This window comes from Vanellus vanellus, assembly GCF_965231255.1.
Source record: "Vanellus vanellus genome assembly, chromosome: 1".
Taxonomy (NCBI): domain Eukaryota; kingdom Metazoa; phylum Chordata; class Aves; order Charadriiformes; family Charadriidae; genus Vanellus; species Vanellus vanellus.
Genome location: NC_138905.1, coordinates 68,691,455 through 68,713,353, shown reverse-complemented (window position 1 = coordinate 68,713,353; position 21,899 = coordinate 68,691,455). Strand labels below are relative to the sequence as shown.

The following is a 21,899-nucleotide window of genomic DNA, read 5'->3' as shown; positions in this document are numbered from 1 at the left end:
GTATGTAATCTTTACTGTCCCCACTATTTACAAAACTAGCATTTCAATCTTCCAAGAAATACCTTTTAATTTATGGAAGGTTCATACAGCAGATGCAAATATACGTCAAAACTACAGGAAAACTGTAGAATTGCACTTCGTTGAGAGTAATTTCCTAGACGTAATTTATTGAATTAAATCAGTACAGAAATGTCAATTTATTTTAACAAATGTTGGTTGGATTATCATTTATAAACACAACCAGTAAGAAATGTTAAAAGTTAAGCACTGAAATGAGATGAAATCTCATTCTAAAGTGCAATCATCACCCACGACAATTTTGATATAAATCTGAAGGGAAAAAAAAATAGAATTAATTAAAGAGGACGGGGAAGTCTAAATGTAGGCTTATGTTCAAGTTCATAACCGACTTACCGGTTTGTCTCCGGTACATCTCACAGAATAAAATAGCAATATTTTACTTTTTCATATTATATAGCAAAGGTGGACATATCTCTAAAGACAAAAGTTTTCCCTTTTTTAACTTGAACAATTTTGTTTGGGACATTAAAAAAAAATCCCTTAATCCTAAAGTATGTTTTCCAATGCTTCAATACAGAAATTAAAGGACATCACACACTAAAAAAATTGTCCAGGTAATCTTTCATTTTTGGGAATGTGTCAAGAACAAAGTTAAATTGGTATAGGCTATAATTTATTTTTTTATTTATTTTTATTTTTAATTAGAATAAATGCATGTACTAGTAGACATAACTGAGATGAAAAGTTTGGTAAATGTGGTTTTATCTTGACAACATTGTTTCAATAATGGGCAATTAAAAAAAGAAAACTTTACTCTTTACCAAAGAGTATTAAAATAGCATCAAAAGATGTCATCCATGACTCCTGTGTTCCAGCGTGAAACAGCGTACATGGTGAGATAAAGAAGAAGGGGAGCAGAAGAAGGAGGACATGTATCTCGAAAAACCTCACACAAACTGATTTTTTTAAATGTGCTAATGGGAATGAGTGTAACAAGAATCTAATTTATAGGACTATTCAATAGTTTATTGTTCAATTAATTCAATCATAGTAGGTTGTTTTTTTCATATTTTTACTAAAAGCAAATATGTCCACAGAATGATTTCACCACCTATTTAAGTTAGACATAAAGGTATCTAACTTAGTACCTGAAGTTAGCGGCAGTATTTCTGCTGTCAGCTGCTGGCCAATAAAACCAGTTGCACAATACTGCTAGGCACAGCAGAATAGCTGGGAAGAGATGCGCTGTTTACTGCTAGTTATGTTTTCTGGAGTATCTAAATAAAAAAGCCTCCTTAAAAAATTCAGATGACACAAACTTTCAACTAGTAGGTAGCCTGAATTATAGTAAAACTTTATCAAACTAGTTTGGTCTTTCTTTGAAAAGATAAATTCTTTTTGGAGTCATCTCAGAAGAGATGTTTACCCTAAATACTTGTGTTTTGGTGAAATGCTCTAAACACAACTCCATTTCATGATATTAAAATTGCCAAGTAGCACCCTAATATCATTCTCTCTAGAAATTCCCATTTCAGAACTGTAAGCCCACACTGCCAATACGCTAAAGCTCCTTAGGAAGAATGCAGCACATACCATTCCAAGTTGAAAGGGAAGTTAAAGCAGCATTAAGTGCTCACATCTTTCTTGTCGTTGAGACACTATGATCACTCAGCAAATGCACTAACTTCACAGCAAAGGAATAACCTAAATTCATGCTGGTAAAATTAAACAATCAGTTTTAAAAAGCGTTCAGCATCCAGCTTTGTTATTTTTTGTGAAACAACGTTAAGATCATTCAGCACATGTTTTCAAGTTATTTTTGTTCTGCTAGGGAAAGCAAATCTCCTTGAAAGCCTGGCCCCAAAATGGGTGCTGAATACTTTTGAAAATCTGCTTTGGTAGAGAAGAGTAAGTTACTGCGAAAACAGCTCATATCATTAAAGAAATAGTAACAAAACAAATATAGATGTTCAGCTGAAGAGTGATGTTATGGACACCAAAACCATGTGAACAAAAAGACAGTTACAAGGCTGAGCAGGCTGTTAGTTCTACTGTTATACCAAGCTGTAAAGAAGGTAAGAGAAGAAAAGCTACCCCGAAAGCCAGAGAGCTAGCAAGCCCCAGTGAATGGCCACTGCACACGAAAAATAAATCTTACTGCAGAGACCTCGGCCTGGAGACCAGCCACTCTTTTTTTCAGGTCCTCCCCTTGAGCCTCTTTGGCACTTAGCTCTTCCTTCAGTTGCTCTACCTGTCACGACATCATTATGCTTTTAAATATTTATCATTTGTCAACTTCTAGTTAGCTTGTTTCGATCCAAGTAACTAAAAGTGACAAAGAACTGAACAGAAGGATCAACACTGGTCACTCATTTTCTCTTCCGTTCTTCATTACGTCTTCTCAAGTTTACTGTCTCTGTAATTTCAGATAGGCTGCCAGACAAGAATTTGATTATGAAACAAAGATGTATAGTTATGGTTATGTTTATACATGTCAAGTATGGGGCACTTCACCCAACCGTTTTGAAACTGGAATTCATGAGGAAATTAGGGCAGGAAAAGGGACACTTTTCAGTTTAAGAGAAATAAATTTAATTGTCAAGATACAGCCACAGACGAGTATACAACATAATACTGAAAAAATAAATGTTGGGCAATTACAAAACAAAGTAAGACAGCAAGATATCAAGAGCGGGCTATGAGTCATGAGTGAATAGATATCAAAAAGGAACAAAGTTTCTGCAGGAAAATAAATGAGCACACACAGAAGATGGAAGAGATCCAGAATATTGAGTAGCTGAACAGATCTATAGGCCCGCAGAGGGAGAGAAAAAGGGGAAATTGAAGAGTTGCTAACACGGGAAGAATGAAAGAACGAAAGAAAGAAAGAACAAAAGAGAACGAAAGAAGGAAAGAAAGAAAGAAAGAAAGAAAAAAGAAAGGATGGAAGGAAGAGGTGCTAAAATCTTCTCTCCGTTCCTAATTTGAAGCGGGTATCCTTCAGTTCCTGGAAGCACCTCAGTGGGATAAAGGGCAAAAGTATAAAAGAACAGATGTGGTTATCTTGAGGTAAATCAGTGACCTGTCATGAGGGAAGTGGAAGAAACACATACTTATTACATGTTTGTACTTTAGGGCAAGAAAGACTTCTCTAAGAAGCTTTCTCCAGCATTGTTTTTTTGAAAAATAATGTCAAGCAGGACAAATGCAGTAGGTTACAATTGTTCGGGACCTAGTAGAGTAATTTTCAACCTCTGTTCCAGGGATATGTACACTGCTGTACACTGCTGGCAGGGAGTACGCAAAAGCTAAGTAAGAAAAGCAGGACTCCTCACAGTATACTTAAATTTACTGTACAAGGTCGCCTGAATCTTTATTAAAAAATGTTAGGGACCACTAAAAGACTGAGAAACACTTCTTTGGGAGAAACAAAGAATAAATTGACTTTCAGCTACAGACAGTTCAGTAGTCAGTGTCCATCTTTATGTCTCACTGCTGTATTTGTCCTGTATTACCAATGGCATACGTTAATGTTGGCACCACCGCTGTTTCAGAATCTACTCTCATTCCGACTCCACTACTGGAAGGAGAGTATAATGGAAAGTCATTATAGTGACAGTTCATGCTCTTTTCAGCCTTTACATAATAAAAAGACCTACTAGTTATAGTACAACAGTTGAAAAAAGAAACACTCTTTTTTGAATAGACTACATTTGAAAAGACTCTAGACCAAATAAAACCTAAAACTGTAATGGGTTAGCAATGGTCTAAAGATAAATACAAAATCTTTCAGAAATAAAAGAAAGTTGGGTCTCACAGTAAAAGCAGGATTTGGGGCACTGACCTTACTGACCCACCATTAAAAAATTTTCAAATTTGAATTTAAATAAATATTAATAAGTTATTTTAGTGGTTTCATGGCAGAATACAAACAAATTCTGTTTCCCAGCACTTGAATGGGAACCCAGACCGTAACTCCTTACTGAAGTACGAACATTTCTTTCATCTGTTCACTAAGCTGACTTTATCTTACTACTTTCATTTGTTTTCTTAATACCTTATTTTTCATGAATTTGGAATGACTACGGTACACCTCCATTTGCTTCATTTCCTCTTCACGTTCCTCTGTGCTCAGAGCTCCATTTGACTTCAACATCTGAATCTCTTCCTCCAAATCCCGGAGGCCACGCTCCATGGAAGAAATTTTTGAATCCTGAAAATGATTAGAAGAGACAGATAAAGATACAGCGTTAGATGATTTGTTAACATACCCCTGGAGAGAAAAAAAAAAAAAAAAAGAGGAAATAGTTTGCTGGACATGTACCTGCCCTTGAAATTTACTCCTGAAATTCCTACAGAAATCAGTCTACACCTCTGAGTGTAGACCGAGCACTCAAGTACTAGTTTTTCAATTTTTTATACTTTTCTAGGAAAGCAAGAGTTTAGTACTGAAACAAAACATGGCCAGAAATTTAATTCTAATTGAATGAACAGCAAAATAAATGTGCCTGCAAGAATGGCAAAAAAATGTGTTTTTATTACTAGTAATTTAATCGCCATCACAAATGGACAACATAAAAAGCACCATAAGGAAGGAAAAGATGCAACAATCTAGTTGTGAGTGGACAATCTAGTTTTGAGTGGATAAAGCAGTGGAAGATACTTCAAGAATTCTGTCTCATATCTACAACGCATAAAACATTTCCATAGTTAAAAAAATACACTTCTGGAAAAATAAAAAAGTGAATCTACCATTATCCTCATAGTTTTACAGGACAATCAGAGGTTTTCAATCTACTTTGTTTACTGTTTCTTTAGAAGTCTTATCTGTTAGGAACAGCAAGAACAGACTCATACAGCATGCAGAGCTTCATGCACACACATAAACATGGATATGTATTTATGAACTGTAATCTCTTAAAGAAGTCTATTTTTTTTTATTTCATTTCTCAAAAATATTCCATCTTTCCTGAAATACAGGTAGGGTTTGAAGCTATCCTCCATTCTTTCACAGACTAATCCTTCAAAATTTCTTTTGCCAGAAAATAAAAGCACAGCTGAAAAAAGTGTGAAAGATTTTCACATATAGGTTTTCATTCATGAGATAAGACTTTTCTAAAGGACCATTATGAAGATCTAGACATGCTTATATTTTGATGCTTAAGTTAAAATCAGTAAAGCGGACTTTTGCAACAAAAAATTAGAGAGATAGTAAGGTGTAGTGGCTGTAATTTACAACAGTATTTAGTTTCAGCTCTCACATCATTTCCCAGAAATAGCGGTGTTTCTCTTTGGACAGTAAAGATGGCTTATTGTTACCAGATGGTCAATTAGTTTTCATTACTATGGACCACAAAGACAAATAATATAAGAAAGATGGTAAGTGAAAGGCTCCAGAGCAGAAAGACAGGAAATGACTATGGAAAACATTGAGATGGAATGGAAAGAGTTGGAAGGGAAAAAAAGAAGGAAAATAAAGGAAAAAGGCACAGATAAAGAAGGAGCGAGAAAGGGAGGATAAGAAAATGGAAGAGAATAGTTTGCAAAGACAGTTTCCAACTTTTTAACTATATTTGTCCAAACCCTGTCTGATGTACTTTATGGACCATACAATATGAAATACGATTGTGTAAAGCTGTGTAAACCACATATTCCACTTGCGGCTCCTGAGCTCTTGGCAAATTGCCATTGTTCCATTAGATACTTATACTTGAGTTAATGGTTTAAGAATTCAATCACAAACTCATCTAGAAAAGTTAGGTTTATGATGACATATAGACATCTTTCTAACCGTATGGACCATTCTTTAAGTGGGTATTATGTTTGCAAATTGCTAACTTTGTTGACACACAGAATGCAAAGCAGTATTTCAAATGTTGATACTATAAAAAGAAAATAACCCACATCATCATAAAAACCTACTAATCCATCATACCCATCCTTGAAATACAATGGACTCTTGGTTAACCGAAAGAAATCTGTATATGCTGCTGCAGGCAGACAGAAGGCAGGTTTCTATTGTGGCATGAAGCAGCTCTGTCACTTCACTGCTCCATAATAAAAAATAAAATAATAATAGATAATAAAATAAATATACTTACTTTAAATTAGAAGACTGACAGAAATATATGGTATTTAGTACAGTCACCTTTCATATGAAAACCCATCTTCCAGAGAACAAACTCTACTGCAGCCTATATGCAATCATTTACCTTCATCTCAATAACTGTTTGCAGAGCCTTGGTCTTGGCTGTGTCAGGAGCGTTTTCAAATCGACGATGGATCTCCTGTGTCAGCAGAAAAGAAAACAAGAGTTAGCCTAGTGGCTAACATTTTGTCCCACTTACCAAATACAAACAAAATTACTAGAAGCTACTCTTTCTAATACATAGCATAATTCAGTGCTGCTTTCTGATGTTACCAGTTCATACATTTTGTTTTATCATTTCTCATATCAATGAAAGGGTAGGTGAAAGTTCACTCAACAGAATCACAGCCTCAGTGAAAAAACTGTTGAAAAGACAGCTGAGGCTACTAAAAACACCCATTATTTGCCTGCTAAACTAATCCAAATTATTGATAGTTTCTCATGTAAGACATACACATAATATATTTGACTAGATGCTAACTGAAAACAATAATGTTGTGGTTTCTGTTTCAACAAGCTATAGGGTGCAGGTGTTTTGATAACTCTCTTTTTCCAACTTTTTTTACCCCAGAGTAGCAACGTTTAATTATGCATGATGAAAATCTTTCTCTGCTGGGGCTTGAATGTAGCTGAAAGTACATGACTGGATAGCACATTGCTGTAGAACCTCAGAGTATGCAGACAGGAAGACACAAAAGTCCATGTGATATTTCTGTTGCCGTAAATTCACAGAACTAGCATGTTTCAGACTGCTCACTAAAGAATAAAACTATAGAAAGCGGAAACAACTTGTTCTACTGTATAAAGTAGTTAGGTGTTTCGAACCAACAAGCGGGAATACTAGAGAAACAATATAGTATCTATTCTATTTTTTTCATTATTTGTCTTAAAAGAGTATTGTCCTTACACCACACACTAATGTTAAATGTAGAGATGCGAATACTGTTAGAATGTTAATATTATATGACATAAAAATACTTTGGTGCCCATGAACCGTGATATCGGTTAGCCTAACAACAAATTGTATATGTGCACACACACACAGTTTAGCCACCCGCTCCCCTCAAACACCTAAAAGACAAATCCAAAAAGCCATTCACAAACTCATATTTTCAGTAGACATGGTGAAGAGATAACACTTTGTCTGGTAGTCATACATGTAACTTGCTCCATACGATTAATTATTTGAATAAGAAAGGTAGGGTTGCATAATGCTTTTTCAAGATACTGAAAACACTACTTATCTTGTAGGATTGTTAAGTGTTCTTATATAGCTGTGAAGTGAGCAAGATAGAAATGTGTAGTGATATGACAAGGGTCACAAGAAGAATTTTGCATATATTTGGCACAAGTCCATTTGCATAAGTTGATGCCTGTGAATGGTAGTAACAAGAAAATCCAGTAGAAGGTTTGTCTGTCTTTAAATACTGTAGTTGTGTATTTCCTGAGAAGCTATTTTTACAAGTATGTTTGCAGTGCAGGGTGGTATTTTCTGAAAAAAAAAATACCTCCTGAAAAAATAAAGCAGAAAGCCCCTCTAAATATATTTGCTTTTCCCATAATCAACAGATAGCTGGAGAGCCTCTGGTCATGTATCACCGACACCATATAGCCCAGAGCGGAGCAATACCGTTATTATTCTTCTACCTCCCCATACCTGCATTCACATAATGGATTTACCCAAATCTAAACAGCAGTTTAGTAGTGCAATTACATACTAGATAATTTCCACTTGTGCAGAGACATGGTCTCTGACCTGAGAACATAAAAGCAGCTACTATTATGGAAATGGAATAGATGGAATACACAGTAGGAGCACAGCATGTCACTAAAGGGATGCCGACACAACAGTGACTGCTTTTTACATTGCACAGTGTTTTCCCATAGAAAATTCTTCTAAGCCTTTTCTTTATAAATTTCTGTATCTCTACTGTCTAAAGTGATGCTTTGCACTTCAGCACAGGAAATGTCCTACTTCTATCATCTCAAGTAATTCCACTGTGATTTGGATGACATAACCTACTGAAAAACAAAACCTCCCACCTCTTGACTCAATAGTAAGGACTTAATTTTGGCAACATGCCTATGATTCTAAACGAGCCTGAAAACAGGGCTACAGGCAGACTGAATCTCCCTAGAACGCAGAACACAGCGTGGCTGCTGAAGGAAGGTGGTGCATAGATATCCCCTTTAATTGTGAAATACAGGTTATGTATCTATCTTTCAGCGGCAGAATGGAGAAATAGTAATATATCCTATCTCTGATGTATTCAGATTCTATTGTGGACACATACGACATAGATGAATAAAATTAATATTTTCATCTTCAAAACAGGAATTTGCACAATAATTAAAGCATCGAGCCATACACAGATATCAGGATCAGAAAAATACAAAAGTAGTCCTTCACTCCTTGCAAGTTATCCATTCTGAGAAAGTAATAAAGCATTATTCCTTTGTCCTACTTTCACACAGAAAGAACTTCCACATGTAACTGATATTATTCTGTAACAGATTAGTAAACTTCAGCACGTTCTTACCTTCGAATACAACTTAAATTATTATAACAAAGGGTGGCTCACATATATGTTTTATGTTTTTAATATTTTTACACGTTCAATGATTTCTTTATTTAAAAAAAAAAGACAACAAAAAGGGAAAAAAACTACTTGTTCTCAAGTTACATGCAATATGCATGTTTTTCACTGTTAATTATTATTACTATTGAAAATATGCACCACATTTCTTTTTCAGTTTAGCCAGTGGGAACTTCTAGCCACCAGAGTTCATCAAAAACATTGCCAAGAATATTGAAGAGTGCTCTATTATCCAATTTCTGTTCCAAGTTTTTTGTTTAATACCCCATTATTACAAGCTAATAGAGTTTCTACAATTCTTCGACATAAACAAGAAAGCTTTAGGTGGAGGCCATCATATTATCTGTTTGGCACTAGTGCTACCACTACAGGTATACTGTGTCCACTTTGTGTCTACAATTTAAGAATGATATTGATATATTGAAAAGACCTCAAAGAATAACTGCAGGAGCATAATTTTTCTTTAGGGAAAAAAAAAAGATCAAACCAAAAATTATGGTGCAAGTTGATCACAACTCTACAGTACTTTCACAGGCAACAGAAATTCAAAATGGGTTGTACTGTCCAAAAAACATTAAGACTCAATAACTGGAAACTGAAGGCTAGAAATCGTCAGACGTTTTAAACAGTGTGGCCACCTTAACCAGAGTTGGGGTTCATACTTCATCACTACCAATTTTCAATTAAGAATAGCTACTTTCCTTTAAAAAAAATCTACTTAAAGATATAAACTAAAGGTGTACATCATATTACATCTGCCAAGTAGGTCTGCAAGGTAGCACAGTAGAAGTCATCAATACTGAGCAGTCTCAGCACTATGTCTTAAAGATATTAATAAATTATACACATGTGCATAATAATGAAGGGAGGAATTTAATCAGAACTTTTTCTTCCTTCATAATCTGGCCATTGTTATTTCCCTCAGTTACTTCTGCCTCTGATTTTGCATGGGATTTGGAAGAAATGTGAAGGTGCACTTTTAAGCGATGATGTTTTATAGTGGAGGAGGCTGTATGCTTAAAATTATAGCAACTTATCTTTCAGTAGCACCACGAGATAAGCGCTTTCCAAAGCAAAAATGGACGTGCCTTCCATTTCCTGCAGAACCTACATAATCAGGCAGCACGTATCACATAGAGAATAAGAAAAATACGCTTTCATACATTAATTTCTTTTAAAAAAAAAAGACAAAAAAATATTATGTGCAATTAAACACCACAGCTGAATTCTGACTTCTTTTATCTTAACTGGCCTACCCATGTCTTCATATGATCAAATACGATGTTCTGTGCAGGATCTTTGTTTCATTCAGTGGTCTGGATAGTTTTAGTTAACTAAAAAATATTTGTGTTGATTCTCCAACATGTAGTCCAGACCTTACTAAGTGAATGTTATACCTTTTGTACTTAAAGTTTAGTTTTCCAGGTGGCTTGTCTGTCAACCTTCCACGTCTAAATCTTTGAAAGACTTTAGCAACCCAGATCCAGTTAATTACAATGAAATGCAAATGTTACAACTAAAGCAAAATTTCATGATCATTCATCAGTTCAGTATTAATTATCATTGTTAATTTTAGAAGTTATTCAATAGATCTGTAATTGTGTAGAAGGACAAATTGTACCTGACTAACCTGATTCTTCTACAACGAAGTAACTGGCGGTGAGGTGGTGAGCAGTGGGTGTTGCATGTCTTGAATTAAGGACTTTGACATGGACTCCAAAGATCACTGTAGCCAAATTTTTGACATACCGACTGGATAAGTGGTTAACAAGGTCGGTGGAAAATTAGCTGGACTGTCAGGCTCATAGCCTGGTGATCAGCGGTATGAAGTCCAACGGGTAGCTGCTTGCTACTGACAATCCTCAGAGGCTGATACTGTGGCCAATATTATTCAGTGCTGTTATTAATGATTTGAACGATGGGATAGAGAGCACTCCCAGCAAGTTTGGAGATTCTATGAAATTTGGGGAAGACATGAGTTAGGAGTAAGCAGTGTGTCCTTGCTGGAAGAAAAAAATAATAAAAACAAAAATAAAAATAATAATAATAAAAAAACCCTAAAGTAAAATAAAAGGGCTGTATTACCAAGAGTATACAACCAGGAGAAGGGGAGCAGTTATTTCCCTCTATGTAGCTCTTGTGAGACCACGGCTAGAGTACGGTGCCCAGTTTTGGGCTCCCCAGTATAAGAAACACATTGAAAAGCTGAAGAAAGTCCAACAGCCACCAAGATGGTTAGGGCTGTGTCGTGGTTACATACGATGTAAGAGGAGAAGATGAGAGAACTGGGTTTGTTCAGCTGAAAAGAAAAGAAGGCCTAGGGGGATCCTTAATGCTCTCTAGAACTATCTAATTGAAAGCTGTAGAGATGATGGAGACAGAAGTCTTTTCAGAAGTACATAGTGGAAGTATGATAAGCAACAGGGAAAAGCTGCAGCACAGAAAATTCTGACTTGTTAATAGGGAAAAGACTTTATCACGACAGCAACCAAACACTGGACCAGGTGCCTAGAGAGGCTGTGGAATCCCCATCACTTGAAATTGCCGATTTGAGCAGGAGGTTGCGTGAAATGACATCTGGAGAGCCCTTCAAACTGCATGACTCATTTATATAAATATCTTTACTAACTGGGATCTGAAGGTGACAGAACAGAATTACAATTGTTTCATTTCGGGATTTTTAAGAGTATTTTTCAGAAAGTGGTTGATACTAGTAATTTTAACTTCTATTTCAGCAACATGTAAAACTGAACTGAACAAAGAATGCCTAATAAGAGCCCTGTATAATTTAACTCATTACTATTAGAGTTTTGCTACTAAAAAGATAGTTATGCAAGTTTGCAGCCAATAATCATGGTACTGACTTCAGAAATTATTTCTGTATTTTTCCACTTGTCATTTCCTGGTTTTGCAAACACAATCAACCTAATTCCCTGAAAACTAAATTGATCATATTAGCAAAGAGCATAACTTTGAAACATGTGCTGAAAATTGCACATCCATCAATAATGGAGGGTGCCAGTCGCTTTGAAGCTCAGTTACCCCTGGCTAAAGAAACTCATCTCTGTGTTTTGCAATTTTATGAATTCATTCAGACAGTGATTTCTAAATCCAACCAAGCCCTCATATTAGGACACTTAAGTTTGTTAAAAAAGGCATCATCTGAAGCAAAAATTAAAACACAGCTTCCAATTCATTGCAGCATTCCAATCAGCAAGAAACAAAAGCAAAATGCCTTAAAACTTCAGCATTAGAGTAAAAGCAAGACAAAGATGATACGCACCAATTCAAACCATTCTGTTACTTTTAAGTAGATAGTCATGGTATTGAAATCTGACTACAGAAGTGTGAATTCAAAAGCTAAAGAAAAGTCAATCAAAAATCAATATACTAATAATTTAGAACTTTATTTACACATGTGCTATTAGTTCTTCATTTTTCCTTTCTTCCCTCTTATTTAAGATGCAAAAGCATATATTTTCTATGTAAATTAGCTTCAAACTTGTTAATGATATTTTCAATTTTTTTGTCTTCTACTGCAAAGTTTCACACCTGTGGAAACAAAATTCCAAAAATTTCCTCTCTACTGAAGAAAAGTGTAGGATAATATGAACATCTCCAAGGAAAGTATACCTAAGATACACTTTGTAAACAAAGCAAATCATGTAATACGTAGACAAATAGAACAAAATATCAAAGGACATTAAAGTTTATGTATTTTAAACCTCTAATCTCCAGCCAGATTTGTGCATTTCAAATTGTTTCACATAGTTTTAAAAATCCCATCTAAAGGGGATGGAGGTGCTAAAATGAACTAGTTAGAAATTTTGCCTTGTGTGAATAAAAAGAAAAAATAAATATCTTTGAATACTAAGTAGCTCATTCATATAGAAAAAAACTTGTTTGAAATAAGTTAAAAAAATTAAATCTCTATAATTTTAGCCCCCTGTGATAGAAAAAGCGTATGAATAAACCCATTGAAATTTTATGGATTATTTCACTTTGATGAGATCATGACAATAATATGGAGAAAACACCCTGACAGATGACTGCTGCTCTGCTTTTTTCGATTCACTTAATTCCTACAAATTATTATATGATTATATAAAAATCAGAAATCTGCTATACAAGAATCAGAAGGTATTTATGATTTCTTTGTAGTCTGGAAAGCTGTGAAATAAGTTTGTTATTTATCACCTTAATTTTTCAATTTTCTAACAACTATCAAGTTACCAACCTTTGAACTGAGGAAAGACGAAAATAATTTTATATATGTTTGTGCATTTTTATCTGTCATTCTTTTATAAAGTGACACATAAGACATTCCAAACTACACTGGTATTAAAAAAGCAAATAAAAAAAGAATAAAGCATGCATGCTCTCAAGTTGCAATAGCCCAATTTCTCAAATTTTGTTCTACAAAAGGTCTACATGCTTTAAAACTAATTCTAGACAAATCTAGTAATTCTAATAAAGACATAACTATTTAAATTATCTTGATTTAAATCACTTCTCCCTTCTATCCTCCTCTGAAAGGTCAAAACAATGAAGCAGCAGCAGAAAAAGCAGAAACTTAATTTTTTTAACTAATCAGAAGGATGTCCCATAGTATGGTGGTAGTAAGAGCTCCTGCTACCGAATCAAGCTACCTACTCCAGCAAACCAAGAATTCTATCTAAAACTGTGTCTTACTTGTGCTGCAAAATCTTGGAACAGGACAAAAGTGTTCTTTGAGATAACTCTAATTGCTCCAATTAAAATTTCTAAATCCTTCTCTGAGCCTGGAGCAGAAAAGGGTAAGAATTTTAACACATGCATGGAAAAAGAACTTCTTTGCAAAACTTGTCACAGTTAATTAAAATTTGGTCAGATAAGGCAAACAACCTTCCTCTTCACAGGGCATTGTTCAGTACTGCTCTGATGGTATGTCTACATAGCACATCCATCCTTTCTCACTAAGGTCCTTGCTGCTGCTCTTTGGCTATCACAGTATCAAGTTTGATAATCTAAAGCTACGTCAAGTATATGTATGTCATAGCCTAGTGCGCTTGCTCACTGCTCTGACAGATATCTACCCTAAGTGGATACATAATAAAGAGTGCTCACTGAAATTTAGTGTTTGTTTCTAGAATAAAGTGAGCACTGTTCGATTCAAAATAGCTACAAACAGGGATCAGTTCTTGTAATAAGGCTATACTAGATAACTGTAATACAGGTCACAAACAGGACTTTGTGGGGTTGCCATTTCAACAAACACTGAGGATGAAAAGAAATAATAGCTTTTTCTGCCATAGCCTCTTTCCTTAAGTTCTTTGTAAATGAGCGCCCTTATGAATGACCCATTTCAGTGACTGCTTTACATACAAAACCACCCTTTATTTGTTAAGCACTACATGCCTAACTCCGTAAATCAGTTTTGCACTCAGTTGTATTAAAAATCCATCTTGTTTGAATGGGCCCAATTATTAAAAAAAAAAACCAAAAACAACAAAAACCCAAACCCAAACTGTAATTTGCTACTAAACACGAAGTGCAAAGCTACTATAGGTTCTTTCCTTGTTCCACACAACTGTAACATGCAAACCTTGACACTAGAATTGACTCCTGAAGAAACCTTCTAGATAAAGTCTTCTTTCTGTTTCCGAACAAAAGGCTGTAGTCAGCTATCTGTCCCAGACCTGGATTCACAGTTTGGTGAATAACTGTCTAAATTTTATCTATCAAATACAATGGCTGTTTCATACTTTATGATGAACTATGTTGCTGTTCTGTTACACAGATATTTCGATGAACACTTCACCCCACCTTCAATACCTGCTTAGCCTCAAAGTTTGAGCCAACCACTTCCTTTTCCAAGGAGAATGCTATAGCTACAAGATCGCAGTTTAACTTAAAAAAATACTTGATTTTGACCTCTTGCTGAAGATATTGACAACAGCCACATACAGCCCATCACAAGTAACCTGCAGGACTTACACATCCTTCATTACAAATATGTGGTAAAACTGTTATGAAGGAAGAACTAGCACTGTGTGTGACTTCTACTGCATCTTTTCAGGAAAAGCCTATGGTCAGGGCCACATATATTATCAGGACTCCAAATATATGTTAGATAGGGCATGATGGGATTGACAGCTTCATAGGTGTATCAAGTAGACACCAATAAGCACACTAGCCAATGAAAAGAAGAGAATACATTTGGGAACTTCCCCTCATACATCCTCCTTAGTTCTTACAGTTTAAGACATCAAAGGATATCCCTACCCGAGCAGAAGAAATGCAGTGATATGTCAGTATATCCTGGAGACTCCAATTAGTATATGCCATAGCACTGCTGTGAACAAAGATGTATTTGGCTTGCAGAGTATATACATCCAGTAGCAACCCAGAGACAAACAGGTCATCAGATTAACTACTGTTGTAAAGTCTGTGCTGATATTCCTTGTGAAGGAGTAAAGCAATGGGACAACGCTGCCAAAGGTTTTTGGCAAATATCTGACAATAACACACAATGAGGAGCTTCCTTTTGTTCCCCCTGGGTAAAACCAATACAGGTAGGTTTGTTTTTATCCTTTCTTCTAGGCAGATGAGAAATTTGGCCTAAATCTTTTTCTCCAAAAACTCTCAAGAAGTTACCTCTTTATTGACTGTGACGCTAGAAGTGTATCATTTCAGTTCTTTCTTCAGATATATATTCCTAGAGACAGATAGTAATGAACAATTCAAGAGAGGAAGGTTTAACCGACTTGGTGTAATGATGTTGGACTGTCCTTATGTACGACAGTCTGCCCAAAGTACTCCAAGTGTCTAGAACACCAGATGTGGACACAATTACATCATATTCTGCCATAAGATGCACTGACATTTGGTATATCTGTTACTCTGTGTAGCTGAGAAAAACATATTTCTACTTAGTGCACCTAGCATTTTGGGAGCAGGGAGGTTGTCAAAAAGAGCACAGCAAGCTTTGTTATCTTTAGAGCTATGTGCTGTCACTGCCATCACTGATAATTCTGCAACAGGTGAGTCTGGAACAATGAGGTGGCAGTTAATGTTACTCGGGAGCTATTCTGGAAGCTGTAGTCCAGCTGCTGGATTTCATCAAGTATTTCTTGCTGGTATGATAATAATCTTGTTTCCAAAAGTTAAGTCTAGAATACCAACAATAATAGGAATAATTTTCACTAAGACTTAAGAAGGGGCATTCAAAATAGCAGCCCTCTTTTTATAAGCTATGAATCTTAAGCTTGTTTTCTAGGGTAGAGGAATGTGATGCAGCCACACTGTCATCTGCTGAAGTTAGGGCATCCAGATCCACGTTTGTGTTCAGATGTTTAACGAGACATTTAATATTTCATTATTTTGTGTTAATGAGAGACTGTCCTCTGTATCAGTGAGTTGCCAAATACATCTTATGCTAGATAAAAGATCTTTCCTATGGACTTGTATGGAAAGATTGCTTGAGTTTCCCGGAATTCAGGACATTTGGGAAAAGCTCGACAGTCAAATTGTTTATGGAGATATCTCTCACCATCTGCAGGACAAGCTCTTTCATGACCCAGATATGGGAGACTGAGACAGTGCTCTGGGAGACAATCAAATATATACAATATCTTCGATATGAGGAACAATTAAGTAGCATTGGACTTTTCACCTTGGAAAAAGAGAGATCTTGGAAGGGATATGACAAATCTGAAATTGTGAGTAGCACAGAATCTTGGCACTGATCACCTGTTCACCATGTCTTCCAGTGCAAGAACAAGAGGCTGTCCATGAAGCTACTGGGAGACAGGTTCAAATTCAAAAGAAATGAGGCAGGTTCTTTCTGCAACAGAGAATAGGCCTGTAGAAGAACTTGTCAAATGATTCTACAGCTGCAAAAGTTTACATGGGCTCAAGAAGACACTGACCATGTATTTGAATGGCAGATTCATGGAGGATACTAAACTGACAAGTCACAAAAAGTTCAAGAAAACCCTTACCTGTAAATACTTAGGAAGATGCGACAACATTACAGAGAAGAATCATGCTTGCCTTGTTCTTACCCTTTCCTGAGTGTCCACATATGGCATTTATGTGAAACAGAATGCTGGACTAAAGGGACCTTTGGCCTGAAACAGTACAGCTATTTTTTGGTTATGAGCTTTTCAGAAACATAAGTCTGGGCTCTCTAAGAATTTCCTTTTCTTAGGAAATTAGTGCAATCTTTAGTGCAATCACAGTAATAGCAATAGCTGAAGAAATCAATGAATTCACATTTAATTTGCAAGGTCAGACTGCTGGCCACTGTACCTGCACTGACTGTTTAAGAAAACATCTGATGACCTTGAGTCTCAACATCACACTTTGAATTACACGTAGGCTTCAAAGTTGAAAAATGGAGGGATACATTTTTGTTTCAAGATGCAGATATTATTATTATTATTATTATTATTATTATTATTATTATTATTATTATTATTATTATTATTATTATTATTATTATTCCTAGCAAAGATTTTTACCAGAAGTCTAACACACTTTTAAGTCAGAAACAGTACTAGTGGATTCTGACATCTCAGAATTTGCTTTAGCTAAGATGGTCAAAACTGCTATTAAAGTTTCTCTCAGATTTTCTAATGTGTTAGGACACGAAGTATAAATGCTGACCTCCCGAGCACATACAAATCCCTTTGAGATACTAATGCTTCCTTTAACAGCAGTATTTAAAGAAGAGTTTTGCATGCCTTTCCAGATACTGGGAATGCTAGATATAGAACCATCAAGAAGGTAGATGGATTTCTTCAAGGCAGCTCAAATATTCCATAGCCAATATCTGGGGTGGCAAAGGGCTAAAATAACCTAAAACTATGGAAATACAGATAAACACATAATAGAAGATTAGCTGAGGAGGATGATGCAGACACACCTAAGAGATTCTGCACAGAGACAACTTCCAAGTGTGGAACAGTGGCAGCAAATCTGAACCAGATCCTGCAGACCACAGCAACTCAGGAAGTCAGATGCAGTCAGCTACAATTCAGCAACATCCCCTGATTTTCTCCAGCCTCCTGGAGACCCAAGCATGAGACCTGAGTTTCATGCAGACAAGCCTGAGTTCAGTTAGCTAAGTCTAGCTCAGAGCTCAAGGACAAGACACAGGTACTAACAAAACTCTTCCTGATGTGACCCAGTTCTATAAGGAGATAATTTGGCATCTCTGCACATGGCATCATGTTTCCAAGGCTACTAGGGTGCTCAGCTTCAAGGCTGGATCCCACGCCCTATCAATACTTTGAGCGACAAATTACAGTATACCCAGCTTACCTTTCTCAATGCATTAGAGCTGGGTGAGCAGCAAGGGGTAACTAATTTTAACATGTTGGACAAACAGCATTTGCACTCTCAAAGTAGGTAACTTCATTTCTACCTTCTCCAGGATATCTTTTACCAAAAAGACTAGGATTTAAATGATTGATGATTTCCGGGTATCCATGAATGAAACAAGAATTCTTATCTCTCAACATCTGCTCATCAGTAGCAGAAACAAAAGTAACCATGTTCCTAAAAAATTAGAAAGCTCCTGCCAGCTTTTCATTTATGTTGCTGGACTTAAAGCAGAAACAAATGGAAACCATTTGGGGCTCTCTTCCTGAAATAGAAACAAAAATTGTAACAGAATTATCATTGGTTGCTAAATAAAGGAAAAACTGTAGTGTAGAAACTCTGGAATCATATTATCTTCACTCCAGACACTCAAGAGATTACTGCTCTAAAAAAATAAATCTGGCCTAAATCTGGCTCAGAAATGCAATGGGCTCTAGCTTTCTTATATAAATGCTTGCAAGAGCACAAGTACAATGGGTCAGATCATGGAAAACATATGAATAAGAGGTATTAAGAAGTATTTATTTGCTGCAAACACTCATCTCAAAAACCTCTGTGCCAGACCTCGCTTCCCTGGCTTCTTAGAGAGGGGGCTTAAGTCTTGTGTATGTGGCTTTCAAAAAAATGCTGAACCACAAAGTAGACATGCAATGCCCAAAACAGGTCATTAGATTCACACACACATATTACACATACATGTACAGATATTCATGCATTCAATCTACAGATGTATGTAAAATAATCTTTACAGAAAATCTTATCATTAGTGAATACACGCATATACATACATACCTGTGTATGTACACAACACATGCTGAATTACTAGCCTTTTAGAATTTAAAATTAGAATACTTTAGGAGGCTGGTTGACAAGAGGAAAATGCTTTTAACAGTATCAAGAAACATAATGAGACTGGCTACACAACAACTCATTTATTTTCCTTTGTTTTTCTAAGATACTTACATGTAGCCTATATTTTATTGTTATTAGTTTAGGATGATTAATAGTGAAGAATGCCTGCCATTGTACTCCTCTAAGGTGCAATACAGATATAATAATGTTTTTTTCTTTTCTGTTTTCAGAGGGATGGCAGAAGCGGTTACTGTGTGTGCAGCAGTGTCCCTTTAAGTAATCTTTTTTTTGGCTGTGCATCCAGGGCAGCTAATAGTTTTATCAAATACCCTTCACAGCAAGACGACTGTTTCCATGGAAACCGTAGAGCAATCATCCATTACTCCTGCAAAGATTTCTCTCAGCTCTCTCCTAAATACAGGTAGCTACTTTCTCTCAAACTAAAATAGAACAAAAGAATTAATTTTACAGTTTGTGTGAGAATTCACCCCCAGAGCTTCATATGGATGCTACAGGGAAAGTGGGGTCTAAAGCACAAAACCCCCAAAAACGCACAGAAGGAAGCCATAAAGAAGTTTTAAAACAGGGACAAATTCTGTCAAGTCTGCAATGTAAAATACAGCTTATAGAGAGGATGGAAGGTTCTTTCCTTACAGCTGTGAAATGCAGAGGAGACAGAAGAACTTAAGATTGGAGATGAACCCAGAGCTTGGTCACTTACCTCTCTCAGCATGTTGTTTTCCTTTTCCTTCTGTTCGAGAAGGCTCTCCAAGTGGTGCACGTGCATCTCTGCCTCAGCCAACCGTCTTGTTCGCTCATGATCTTCCTCAGTGGCTTTTGCTGACAGACCTTTACTCTGCAGCATCTCCAGCAGCTTTTTGATGGACTCATCACGTGCATTTAAGGTCTGTTTCTGTGTCTCAATACGCAGTTCCATCTCTTCTAAGGTTTTACGTAGCAGGAAGAGTTCCTTGGCCTGGCGTTCGTGCTCTGCATGAAGTCGTTGGAAGTTCTCCTCTGTCAGCTCTGCCACAAAGGGCTCACTGGTTCTAGTGCTGCTGTCCTGCTGGAACAGCTGGTTCAGGTCCCGCTGGATCCGAAGCTCATCTTGGAGAGCCTGGATAGTCATCTGCATATGCTAAAAGAATAAATAAAGAAAATCAGAGGATTCTCTCCACTGAAGAAATAAAGAGAACAGCATGAGGCACATCAGTCCTCCTGAACTACCAACTAAGAGGAAACCACACCACCAATGTTTTTTTGAAAGCAGAATTTAGGTTGAGCTGGGTTATACTACAAAAATTTCTAGTCCCTCCTTCTATGCCTTGTAGAGGTTGCTTTAAACTAGAAACCTCTTACTCGGTTGACACTCTCACTCCCACCAACTTGAGTGGGTCACTATTTCAAATGGGAAAATGTCAGTAGGCATTTGTCAGTAAGCTGAGCTTAAAATACTTTTTTTCCAAATGTTTGCCTACCCTATAGAAGAATTCTGCATAAGAAGTTCTAGACTAGAATTACTATCTTGACAAAGCAGAGGGACATGTGACTATTAGAACTTACATAACTTCTAATAAAATGTAGTCAGCCATGAAAGCTCTCAACATCTTCAGTACTAACACTACACGTAGCACAGATTTCCCAGTTCGCTTACAGAAGAAACTTCAGTCTGTCACGAAGAACTACAACTATAGAAAACTGGATATATGATGACTGGGGAGAAGGGTCACATCACACAATTTTATGCATGAGGATTTTAGTACAAAACAGCAATTGCCACCTTACAAAGAGGAACGTGAAGTCAAGCAAATGATCAGCAGTAATTTGTGGTTGTGCAAGCCAAAAAATCCCATCTCAATGACTGTGAATACAATGGGTTAATATAGTGGGATAATATAGGAGAAGCACAGTTTGCCTACAAAAACATCCTCACTTCATATTTACATAAACATTTTTTTTCTTCTCTGCAAGACAGAAGTATTAAGATAATAATGGAGAAGTACTAACACACTGAACAAAGATCTGATTACCAGGGATGAGATACACACCAAGTGATACATCTCTACTGCCTTAAGAGTGGCAGACATGGTTACAATTTAGTCTGAATGTGAACAAGTCAGATGGACTCATCCCTGGGGTTTACCTTTGTATTTCAAAAATCAGTGCCTGCAATACAGCTACTTCCAGTATTCACTTGGACCAAAGTACTAGTTAGTTAGTATTAGTTACAATCTATTATCGAGCTTGATGCAGGAGACTCTGTTAAGGTCTATAATGTAAAGACGGTGCCAAGTTAATATGTTTGACATAAATCCAAGTACTTTGTTTCACCCAAGTATCTGTGAAAAGAGGAGATGAAAAAAGATTTGGGTTTAAGTATTACTTATATCTATCACAATTCTTATGTAAAATTCCTTGAAGATATTCAAAATCTGTCTGGAAATAGTCCTGGTTAACTGGCTTTAGGTGGCCCTGCTTGAGCAGGGGGGTTAGACCAGCTGACTTCCAGAGGTCTCTTCCAACCATCCTGTAATTCTATGAAAAGACAGTAGACAGAAGATAGTATTTGCACCTACCTTTAACCTGTTTTAGAAACATTAACAGTTAGTTTGGTTGTACAGAATGGTGCATAAAGGCAGTTCAATCCCATTTTCTTTACAAAGGTCAGTACTTTAGACTGAGTACTCCCCCTCCTTTTGTCTTCTGGCTTAAGAAGTGCTTTCCAAAACTAAAGGTGGTGTTTCACAATCAGGTCACCTAAGTCCCCATTGCCACTAAAAAGAACAGCTCGGCTCTCTGTCCTACCTTAGGTGGCTGGCACTGACAACTGGATCAAAAATTCACCTGGCTGAAAATCAGCCCCATCAAAACCAAACAAAACATCTCTCCAGCCGGACCTCTTATCCAGTTGATGG

The 21,899-nt window shown here is 36.4% G+C and overlaps 1 protein-coding gene across 1 annotated transcript in view; it reads right to left on the bottom strand.

Moving 5' to 3' along the window:
* Positions 1–21,899, bottom strand: part of ERC1 (ELKS/RAB6-interacting/CAST family member 1) — a 291,534-nt gene that overhangs the window by 218,226 nt on the left and 51,409 nt on the right. Inside the window, exons 2-5 of the mRNA XM_082488537.1 lie at positions 19,706–20,122; positions 6,234–6,308; positions 4,079–4,234; positions 2,189–2,272 (exon numbers count right to left, since the gene is read on the bottom strand). Coding sequence (XP_082344663.1) covers positions 2,189–2,272; positions 4,079–4,234; positions 6,234–6,308; positions 19,706–20,122 — 732 coding nt within the window. The remainder of the gene's footprint in view (positions 1–2,188; positions 2,273–4,078; positions 4,235–6,233; positions 6,309–19,705; positions 20,123–21,899) is intronic.